The sequence below is a fragment of the Apteryx rowi genome, unplaced genomic scaffold (genome assembly GCF_003343035.1).
Source record: "Apteryx rowi isolate R43461 unplaced genomic scaffold, aptRow1 scaffold_718, whole genome shotgun sequence".
Classification (NCBI taxonomy): Eukaryota; Metazoa; Chordata; class Aves; order Apterygiformes; family Apterygidae; genus Apteryx; species Apteryx rowi.
Genome location: NW_020451003.1, coordinates 45678 through 56522, shown reverse-complemented (window position 1 = coordinate 56522; position 10845 = coordinate 45678). Strand labels below are relative to the sequence as shown.

Genomic DNA, 10845 nt, shown 5'->3' with positions numbered 1-10845 from the left:
CGGCCCCCCGCAGCTGCCCCTGCTGGGCGCCGCCTGCCTCGAGGGCGACTGGGAGAGCCGCGAGGAGCTGCGGCTGCGCGAGCTGGAGGAGGCGCGGGCCCGGGCGGCCCAGATGGAGAAGACCATGCGCTGGTGGTCGGACTGCACGGCCAACTGGCGCGAGAAGTGGAGCAAGGTGCGGGCCGAGCGCAACAAGGCGCGCGAGGAGGTGCGCCAGCTGCGCCACAAGCTGGAGACGCTCACCAAGGAGCTGACGGGCCTCAAGCGAGAGCGGCAGGAGGTGCTCAACGAGAACGAGCAGCTGGGCAAGGAGGTGGCGCGCCTCAAGGGCGAGGAGGAGAAGGAGAAGGAGATGGACAACCGGGTGGCCTCCGAGAAGGAGAGCGAGGCCGCCCCCGAGCAGGAGCCCGTGCGAGACGTGGGCTCTGACAAGCCAGCCAAAAACAAGGTGAGGATGCGGCGGGGGTGCGGGAACAGGAGGAAGGAATGGGGCAGCTACGGATGCTCCTGCCGGCAGCGGTGGGGTAACCTCTTGCTCCTGGGCTGGTGCACCTCCGTGCCCCCTGCGAGAGATTTGCTGTGTCCCGGGAGGTCTCGTGCTCCCTGGTGGCATCTCAGCTGTGCCAGACTGGCTCCTTCGCAGCCCACCGTGCCGTGGGTGGCACCATCGTCTCATGGTCCCAGTTTGCTATCGCATGCTGCCATCCCACCCCAGCAGAGCGGGCTTTGGAGGGGCATTTGGGGAGGAAAACGAGGTCGCTGTGACTCAGCTGAAATGCCTGCAGGTGGGACAGGTTCCTGGGGTCAGACCCTTCTTGGAGCAGCATGGTGGGGCCAAGCCCCTCTTGGAGTAGGTTGGCAGGGTCAAACCCCTCTTGGAGCAGCGTGGTGGGGTCAAACCCCTCTCGGAGCAGCGTGGCAGGGTTGGACCCCTCTTGGAGCAGCGTGGTGGGGCCAAGCCCCTCTTGGAGCAGCACAGTCAGCCCAGGACTCCTGTAACCTGGGTGCAGCTAGATCACCTGGATACCAGGCAAGGTCTATGCTGTGGAGCATCATGTTTGGAAGCATTAAACAAAATTCAGTGTCTGAACAGGGAACTGTGGCTATGGGAGTGCAGGTGCCATCTCCCAGGAGCAGCGCATGCACCGGGGAGTTGGTGCAGGTTTTCGGCAGAGATCTATGCAGAAGGAACGTAACTCATGAAGGAGGAGAAATCAGAGCCACGCCAAGAATGATTACAGGTCCTTGGGTAGTCAGCTGTCTTCTACAGTCAGTTAAATCAAGATGTAGCAGTCCTCGAGTACACAGGAACAGAAATTGCAGCGTCGGCTGCCATTTCATAACTGCTTAGTGTATCTGATTGCATGGTTGCAAAGAGCAAAATCCGAGAATAAACTAACAAATAAGCGTGGATAATTGTACCGGGGCCATCAAAGTAAATATGATAGCAGAACGCAGGCGATCGTTTCTTGCCAGAGAATTGCCCTTTGTCCCAAAGTAGATTGAGGTGAAAATGGTGACTGTAAGCAGACCGCTGAATGCAATAGTTCCTACTCAGAACATGGGATTTCTGCTGTAAGCACCCGAAAGAATCAGTGTGCACATTTCGAAGCAGGGAAAGTAAACACTGTCTTGCTCTAACGCTCCAGACCGCTGCGTTTGCTGCAAACAGTAGCAAAAGCATACAGAGGCTCGTGCGTCTCCTGGGAGGACCGGCCGTTTCGTCTCCTCCTGCCCGGCCGGAGAGGAGCGAGGTGCGCGTTGGGATTGGTGCAGTTATTGCCCAAAAATATCTTCCTCCGCTTGTGCCTCACTGGCCTCCTCCTGTTTCTTGTGCAACCGCACCAGTGCTGCACCGAAAGAGCCTGAGCTGTCTCCATGCATCTGACCCGCAGGGCTGAGCCCTCCCAAACTCCTCACGTGCTGCTGCACGGCCCAGCTGGTCAAAGGAATCAGAGTCTGAGCACTTGACATCTCATCACTAAAAAAAAAAACCCTAAGGATCTAATTTCCCCTTTATGAGGGTGCAGAGTCTGGCTCTTCTTTGTGCCGTTTGCCCAATGCGATGTGGGAGGCCCCACGTCCTTGAAGGACAAGGACAGGGAGGCCCATCCCTCACCTTGTGGTGCTTGTGGTGGCGTCGGATGTGAACACATGGATTAAACGCAGTCGGGAGCTCTGTGGTCCTATAGTGTCTTCAATGCAAGTGTAGACCCTGCTACTCCCTGTGGTGCTTTTGTCTTAGGTTTTCTTCCAAGGCCGGGGGAAAAATATCTCCTCCGTGGGCCCACAGCTTCTCCAGACGATGGGCTGCAGCGACAGAAAATCTCGCTGCAGACTGTCAAGGCTTTGCAGCCTGAGAACCTCCCATTTTCAAGCCCAGCTAGTTTTCAGCCGGTTGAACCAAAGAAATTATTCTTGGCTGCTCTGGAGGAGCTTTGATCTTAAAGCAAATGATAGTTGTCTGCGTCTTCTCGGTTATGGCAGAAACTGGACGGGGAAGAAAGGCTTTGCCGTTCTCCACTTCCCCGCTCCCGAGGCAGGGCCCGCCACAGAGAGAGATCTCGCTGCCTGAAGCCAAGGGGACATCATCAGCTGCGTCTTCTCCTGATGCAGTTAGCAGAGAGGCCGTTTTTCCCCTGACTTGGCCCCGGGAATGAGCAGAGCTTAGACAGCGATCTGGAGGCAGAGCTGTGTGCACAACACCCCTCCCTCCTGCGGTGTTGGCATGCTTTTTATGGATTTTATGTAAAAAAGCACAAGCAAGCAAATGTTGAGTGAGCTTTATACACCGAGCTAATTTGCCACACGCTCACTGAGCCTAATTAAAGATGAACCTAAGCAGTGGTCGCACTGAGATTGGATTAATAAATCAGTGTTATCCCATCCCTAATTTAACGCAGCATGTAATCAAAGCAGGATGCTGAGGCTGACGGCAGAAGGTGTGGTTGTCTTGTATGGGGAGACGGCCAAGAGGAACGGGTCCCTCAGCCAGGGTGGTGGGTCCTCTAGACGTCAGCTGCGGGGTGGCTTGGCCCAGTAACGCTCCCTCGTGTCTGCTGGTGGTAGGGGAAGGAGGGATGCTGTTCGTTATCCCTCTGCTCAGGGTGAAGCCCGGAAAGATGGGTGAGGGTGCAAGCTGGTTGGGATACGGGGTGCCAAAACGGGGAGCCAGAACTGCCCTCACTCAGTGTAGGACAGCAGCAGTGTTGCCTGCTGTGCGCCCCGGCCAGGTGACTGGGGGGTCGGTGTGGGTGCTGGGAGGCTGGAGGCCCCGAGGACAGGGGTGGGCAGTGACTGCGTGCTGAGGGTGCTCATCTCTTTTTGTGTGACCTTCCTCCTGCTTGGCCACCCCGTGTTGCTGCAGGAGTTTGAGCTGATGGAAAACATCCTGAAGAGCAAACAGGACGGGTCCGAGTGCTGGGAGCAGCGGAGCACCGTGAGCGTGCGGACCTCCTTCACCCGCCAGGAGAGGAACCGCCTGCTCTGGGAGGACATGAGCGTCATTGAGGAGGACGCCACCAAAGTGACCGCCCTGAAGCTGAGGCTGGACGAGTCCCAGAAAGTGCTGCTCAAGGAGCGCGAGTGAGTTCCCCGGGTCGCGGGGATTTACCCTCATGGGGTGTGAGCCCAACCCAGCCCAAGGGGTCTCGGCCACGCAGGCAAGGTCAGCGCAGGAGCCCGGCAGAGACCCTTCCCGCCGGGATGGGCTGGGACGGGGGGTCCTGCGGGCCCTCACGTGGGGCCGCCTCTCCGCAGGGACAAGCTGGCGCTCAGCAAGAGCATCGAGAAGCTGGAGGGCGAGCTCAGCCAGTGGAAGATCAAGTACGAGGAGCTGAACAAGAACAAGCAGGAGGTGATGAAGCAGGTGAGCAGAGGAGTCTGGCACTGCTGCCGGGGCCGGGGATGCTGTGGGGAGGTGGCCTTGTCCCCAGGGGCATGGGGACCCTTGGCCTCAACTCCACGAGGGGGCACTCTCGCTCCAGGCAAGCCACCCACGCCTGGGGCGCTCATTAATTAAGTGTCTTAACTAGCACCATTGACCCAGCTATAATCAGTCCATCCATCCTCCCCAGAGGTTTGGAGATGTCTGGCCCCGCTACAGGTGGCAGTTGTGGAGTGGCCAAGGGGGGCCATGTCCCCCCCAAACCAGATGGAGACTGACTGGTGAAGCGGGACCTGGGTTCGAATCTCCTCGGGTAAGAGTGCTCACTGCTTCCCTCCCTCTCTGTGTCCTCCCACAGCTGAACATCCTGAAGGAGATCCACCAGGACGAGCTGGGACGCATCTCAGAGGACCTGGAAGACGAGCTGGGCGCTCGCTCCAGCATGGACAAGAAGCTGGCTGAGCTGCGCACGGAGGTGAGGGTGGGCTGCGGGGCTGCATCGGTGGGGACAGCAGGACCGAGCCCTCGCCAAGGGGGACGGCATCAGCTGGCTGCGCTGGAATAAGGGCAGGAAGGGCTTCAAGGGGCTGTTTCAAGGGGTGGTTGGGACGACCGTGACCACAGTGGGGAGGGAGGCATTGGCCAGCACAGAGAGCAAAGAGAGCATGGCAGCAGAGGGGAGTCCCCACCGTTACACCGGGGGACACCCTGGGCAGCCAGGGCCAGGGGCCTGAGCCTGCGAGATGTCCCCCTGCCCAGATGGAGCGGCTGCAGGCAGAGAACGCGGCCGAGTGGGGCAAGCGGGAGCGCCTGGAGACCGAGAAGCTCAACCTGGAGCGGGAGAACAAGAAGCTGCGGGCACAGATCGAGGACCTGGAGGAGGTGCTGGCTCGGAAGCGGCGCCAGACAGCCAGCGCCCTGGACACCGACCTCAAAACCATCCAGGCCGAGCTCTTCGAGAAGAACAAGGTGGGATGGGCAGCCCAGGCCTGGGCCACCCCCAGCCTCATGCCACCCCCAGCCTCGTGCCACCCCCTGTCTGGGGAGCCCCGGGTAACAGGATCCCTGTGTGCCATGTCACTCTAATGGTGGGTCTGGGTCCCCCAGGACACCCTTGATCCCACACTCTGCTCATTCCCTTCACGTGGAGGGTGACAGTTCTGGTTGAGAACATCAGCCCGTTTGTAGGCTCCATCTCAGCTCCTCCATCATGGAGGGAGAGTTATTTGGCAGGGGGGAAAGGGGCTGCTGGGGTGTCCTACGGCAGAGTATGCGCTGGCCAGGGGGTGCTCTCACCCGCTCAGCCCTGGCCCTGCCGTGCCCACCACAGGAGCTGGCTGACCTGAAGCACGTCCACACGAAGCTGAAGAAGCAGTACCAGGAGAAGATGGCTGAGCTGGCCCACGCCAACCGCCGCGTGGAGCAGCATGAAGGCGAGGTGAAGAAACTGCGCCTGAGAGTGGAGGAGCTGAAGAAGGAGCTGGCCCAAGCTGAAGATGAGGTGAGTCCCTGAATGTGTCCAGAGCCGTGGCATGGGTGAGGAGAGATGGTCTTTCTCAGAAAGCTGCGCATTAAAATACCCCCGCGGTGGTCAGAGGGAGTGACGGGTGCCTCAGGGACCAGGGAGGTGAGCGTGGCTGGCAAGCTGGAGAGCCCTGGGGTTAGCAGGGCTCAAACTCCCTCTCTCTTTACATTAACAACAGAAAATCCCCTTATCTTAGAGCTGTCACCGCAGCGCTCTCAGAAGTAAGGTCCCAGCCTGGAACAGGCTGACTTGAACTCTTGACTGTGCTCTGGTGAAGGAGGTGCCAAGATCTACCAGGAGAAGAGTGTTAAAAATGCAGCCTGGGAGATGTGCCAAGAGCTTGTCTCGCCCACGCTGTAGGCTCAAATCTCGGCTGGCTCAGATTGGTAGCAGCGTCGGGCGCAGCTTGTCCCATCCCGGAGATGGGGAGCAGGTTGCTCTTGGGGAAGGGGCTGAGAGAAGAGCGGGCGTTGGGGAGCTCTGCCCTCTCTCCATGGCCAAAGACAGCCCCGTTCCCCTCCGTCCCGCAGCTGGACGAGGCCCACAACCAGACGCGGAAGCTGCAGCGGTCGCTGGACGAGCAGACGGAGCAGAGCGAGAACTTCCAGGTGCAGCTGGAGCACCTGCAGTCCCGGTGAGCAGAGGGCCGTGGTGGTGCCACTTGAGCACCACACACAGCAACAGCCGGGAGGCACCCGGGGAAGCCGAAGGATGGGATCGGGCGCTCTTTGCAACCATCCCTCTACCAGCATCCCTCTGGGCTGAACGGAGGAGCTCACACTGTGCTTGCGGGGGCCTACGGGCCCCTAGAGCTCCCCGTGTCCTCAGGGCAGCCTTCGCGCCAGTTCTAGCTGGTGTGACATTACTGTTAGACTGTGCCCAGCGCAGCCTGGTTTTCTTAACCGTTGGGTCAGGCCTAGATTTCACCCACTGGTGTCCAATGCTGGACGCAGGCTCTGAGCATCCTGAACAGGCCTTGGCAGGCGGGCTCCGAGCGTGGCCCACATCCAGCAGCGCCCACGTGCTCGGAGCCCCTCGGCCGGAAGCAAGGGGAGGCGAAGGGTTGCGCCGCGGCCAGGCGATCTGCCCGGAGTGATTTATCCCGTGGAGCCGGGCAGAAGTGTCATGCCGATGATAAAGAGCCGCTCAGCAGCAAAGCGCTCTTTCCAAAGGGGGCTAATTCACGGAAGCGTTCCCAGCCCCGGGGGGACGGCTACCGAGCGGAGGAGAGGGAGGGAGGGAGGTTGTACGGGGAAGGCTGTCGGGCGAGTGCTTTATCGCCGCGTGGTGATGGATGCGGGGCTCGGCGGGGGCACGCTCGCTCCGTCTTTTCTGCCTCTTTCCTTCGGGAAGCTAAAAGCAGGGAAAGCTCCCTCCGTCCTGGCACCGGGAGGATGCTGCGGTCGTTCCCAAAGCGCTGTGCTCGAGCCAGCCGGGACCCCTGCTCTGTCCAGGGCTGCTTCGGGAGGGAGGACAGGGCACCGGGGGCACTTTCACCGCTTGTCCTTTTGGCCCAACAAAGAGCATCTTTGCCCCTGGGTTGGGACCCCCCAACCCCATCTGGGCTCGTCCCATTTGGGACGTTCAGAAATGCAAAATGCCTTTTTGCATTTTGAGGTGAGCACCTCAAGGGCATCGAAGGTCCATCCCTCAAATTCACCGACTTCTCCTGGCCTGGGCCTGGCTCGGCTCTTTAGTGACCTTGAGGAACCTTTCGTGCTTCTCCGTCCCCGTCCCCGTCCCCGGGGCGGCACGGACCTCCCTGAGCAAAACCTCACGGAGGATGAGGCTGTGCCGGGCGAGGGAGGCGTGCGGGGAGGTGGGAGCTGGGCAGCCGCTACTCCAGGGAGCCGGTGCTTCCCTAAGGGCTCTCTAGTTTTATTGCTCTTAAAAACTTTCTCTGCCCTCACTTTGCTTCTCCAGCGATAAAAAGCTGAAATGGCCACGAGAGAAATCGATTCTCCACCGGAGAGTGTCTCTGGGAGGCACTTGGGGTTGTTTTTCTTTTTTTTTAGATCTTTATTTTATTGGGACGCCTTCATTAAATCATAGAGGAATAATGGAGGCTTCAACTTCTCCCCTCCCTGCTCCCTCCAGCCTCCCCGCACGCTTGCTCTAAATAATTCATGCTTTCCAGTAAAATGCAGCGAACTTGTCCGTTTTGACCGGAGACCGATGGGAGAACTGTTTTCTTCCCAATCTCGGGTCTTTGATTTCCAAATTTGCCTCATAAATTCAGCTGATGAATTTTAATGCGAGGGTAAGTGAGGAGCTAAAAATACCGAGCGCTTCCCATTGACGGGGAGGCTGCGCGCAGGCTGGCGCCGGAGCCCGAAGCCTCCGGTGTCCCCGCCGCGGCCCTCCCAGCACCAGGAAGCTTCCCGCGGCTCCCGCAGGCTCTGCTGGGGCCAGGTTGGGGCTACCAGCCCGTGGGTTTTGGCTCCCACGTGCACGTGGATGTTTGCCCTGGCACCCGCCCCGGAGCCAGATGCGGGCGCATTCCTGCGGGAGAGCCTCTTCCTCCGGGAACGGCCGTGCCGTGCCTGGGCACCGCGGATTAGCCTGCGCGGTGGTTCGTACCGAGCTGTTTCTGGGATGCTCCGCTGGAGAAGTCACTAGTGGTGTCGGTTTTAGGGATTGGGGAAACTGAGGCACAGCTCCGCTTCTCCCCCCTCTGCCGGGTTGTGCGAAGGTGCCTGTCTGAGCTGTGTCCAGGCCGCTGAAAATAGGCAGTTTGGGGGGGAAAAGCGGGATAATTGCTAGTGTCAGGTTTACTTTGGGGCCCTGCTTCCGCCCCGAAGGCTTTTAGCCAAAGCCGCATGGAGGAAACTCGGTGAAAACCCGTTTTTGACTGGGAGGAGGAGGCAGCTCTTAAAAAAACCGGTTGCTCGCCGCTCCAAACTTTTGGCTGCTGCGTGTCTCCCGGGATAGCCTGCGGCCTCTTAAACTTTCGGGGACCCCTACTGCTCACCCCCTTCTTGCCGCCCACCCCAGAGCATCCGGCGGGCTCCCCCAGCCCTGGAGGGGATGAGCTGGGGGGGGACGAGCTCCGCGTTTGCTCTAGGACCCCCCGGCAGTCCGCGGGGTGGGGAAGCGACGGCTCCTCCGGGCGGTTTTCCCCCGGGCCTGCTCGCTTTCATCGAAAGCCTGTTAAGCTCCGCTCGCTCCGAGCGGGACGGATTTGGCTTTATCAGCAGGTAACACCCACTTGGCGGCTGGAATGTAAACTCGGAGGAGGGTGAGGGGCTCTGGCCTTCCTCCCGCCTCCCCTCCCCGCCGCGGGGGGGGGGACCCAAACCTCCAGCCTCGGCCCCAAGCAGCCCCTAATTCTGCCCTTCCAGGCCGGGGTCGCTGTCCGGCTGCCCCGGCTCCCATGTCCCATATGGCCCGTGCCGGGTGTCCCCAGCTCCGGCCGGGGCGGTGGGGACGGCGCGGGGTCCCGGCGCCCCCCCCAGCCAGCTCTCCCCTCCGGCAGGCTGCGGCGGCAGCAGAACGCCCCGCTTTTCGGGAAGATGCGCAGCGCCCGCTTCGGCCCCGACGACCCCGGAGACGGCACCAGCGACCCGGACGAGGACGAGGACCTGCAGATCCAGGTTCCCTAGCGCCCGGGGCCGGGGCGCTCGCCGGCCGCGGCCCCAGGCTTTCGCAAACCGGGACTGGGGCCGGGCGAGGCGGCGGTGCCCGAGGGATGCCCGCCGCGGGGCCGTCCCGTGGTGGCTCTCCTCTCCCGACAAGTGCCTGCCAGCGCGGGGCTCGTCCCAAACCAGCTCCGGGCCTTTGCTGCAAACGGGTGGAATCTGGCCACGCGGCGGCTGTCTTACAGATGGGGAAACTGAGGCACAGAGCGGTGGCGAGGAACTCGTGCGGGCTGATAGCCCCAAGCCCGCTGCCTCTGCCTCTCGGCCAGCCTCCTGGGGCCCCTCGGCCGCCGGCTCCTCTCGGGACGGAGACGTGGACACCAGAATAAGCATCATCTGAGCAGACCAGGAGGAAGAAACCCAGGTTGGAGAGGGGACGCAGCTAACCTGGACAAGCCTGGTCCCTGGAGCCAGCTAGACTGATCCCGTCTACTTTATATATATATATATATATATATATATATATAATATATATGTATGTATTTGTATATGTTTTTTTATTATAAATATAGAGCTGAGAGGGGCGTTCACTCTGAAGCTTAATGATGTTGGCACAAGGGCTGCCCATCTGTCCCCACTGCTCTTTGCCTTCAGGTTCACAGCCCCGCTCCGGCTGCGCCCAGAGACCCCCAGGAGCGAGGGGGGAAGTGGGAACAGTGGCGACACCCAGCCACAGGGCCGTGAGCATCCGCCAGGGATGCCTGCAGCGGCCATAAGAAATGGCATTTCTCGGAAAGCCGCGTGCGGGGCTGGATGTGTTACGGCTGCGATCGCCCCGGGGTCGGGGGGCAGAGATCCCACCACGTCGCCCCTTCGCCGCTCGCCCCGGGGGGCTGAAGAGGCCCCCGCAATACTGCCGTTTGCCCCGCGTTGCGGACGCGCTTCCCCGGCTTGGCTCATGCATAAAACACGGACTTTCCCCATTAAGCAGCGCCCAGCGAGGGGCCGCGAGGTGTCCGGGGGCCGGGCTGAGCCCACCGAAAAGGCAGCCGGCGACCGCGCTCCGGTTCGCCGCTCGCCCCACGCTCTCCTTGGGGGTTTTGTTGCATTTCTAGAGCCGTTTTCATGCTTTTTTTCCCCCACGGCCAGGCAGGCAGAGGTGCTCGCCCCAGGGCACCCACCCATGGGTGCCGAGCGCGCCAGCCCGGGCCCCGCGCAGCCCTGCGCAGCTGGCGAGGGCCAGGCAGCCCAGCGAGCGGGGTTTGGAGGAACTCAGACGCAATCTCATTAAAAATTAATATTTGGGTGAGCTAATCCCCTCGCGCTGCCTTTTAATTGATTGGCTAAAAGCACGGCTCTTCGGCGCTTGCTGTTTTTAACATCCTTTATTTGCCGCGAACGCTACTTCTTTTATGGCCAAACAAATCAGCCTGGGGGGTGGGGGTGGGGGGTGGAAGCGCCTGCAGACAGTTTCGGTGGCCACAAATGCCCTTGCCTCGAAAAGCACCCAAAATACTCCGGGGGGGCCAAAGGAAGGTCGTGGCCCAGGTAGGATGTCGCGCCACCTTTGCGCTGGAAAGCTTCACAGCAAGCAAATGGGGAGAGGGGATGTTTCCTCTCCCTTTTCCCTAGCCGGGACGCTGTGCTCCGGCTGCCGCCCTGAAAGACGCGGTGCCGTCTGCCCGAGTCTGCAGGCAGCCCGGAGCGGCAGCCTCCTCTCGTTAATTGCCGCGGGGCGTTCACTCTGAAGCTTAATGATGTCGGCGCGTGGGCAGGAAGCCTCTCTTCAGTGCCGCCTTAGCAAAGGCGGGGCCGAGGGCAGGAATGCGGCGGGGCGGGGCGGCCGCGGCCGCTGC

The 10845-nt window shown here is 60.8% G+C and overlaps 1 protein-coding gene across 1 annotated transcript in view; it reads left to right on the top strand.

Annotated features, from left to right (window-relative positions):
* Window positions 1-9315, top strand: part of CCDC102A (coiled-coil domain containing 102A) — a 14091-nt gene extending 4776 nt beyond the window's left edge. The window contains exons 2-9 of the mRNA XM_026087449.1: window positions 14-448; window positions 3368-3585; window positions 3760-3868; window positions 4245-4361; window positions 4646-4855; window positions 5217-5387; window positions 5942-6045; window positions 8887-9315. Coding sequence (XP_025943234.1) covers window positions 14-448; window positions 3368-3585; window positions 3760-3868; window positions 4245-4361; window positions 4646-4855; window positions 5217-5387; window positions 5942-6045; window positions 8887-9013 — 1491 coding nt within the window. The 3' untranslated portion in view covers window positions 9014-9315. The remainder of the gene's footprint in view (window positions 1-13; window positions 449-3367; window positions 3586-3759; window positions 3869-4244; window positions 4362-4645; window positions 4856-5216; window positions 5388-5941; window positions 6046-8886) is intronic.
* Window positions 9316-10845: the final 1530 nt, after the last annotated feature.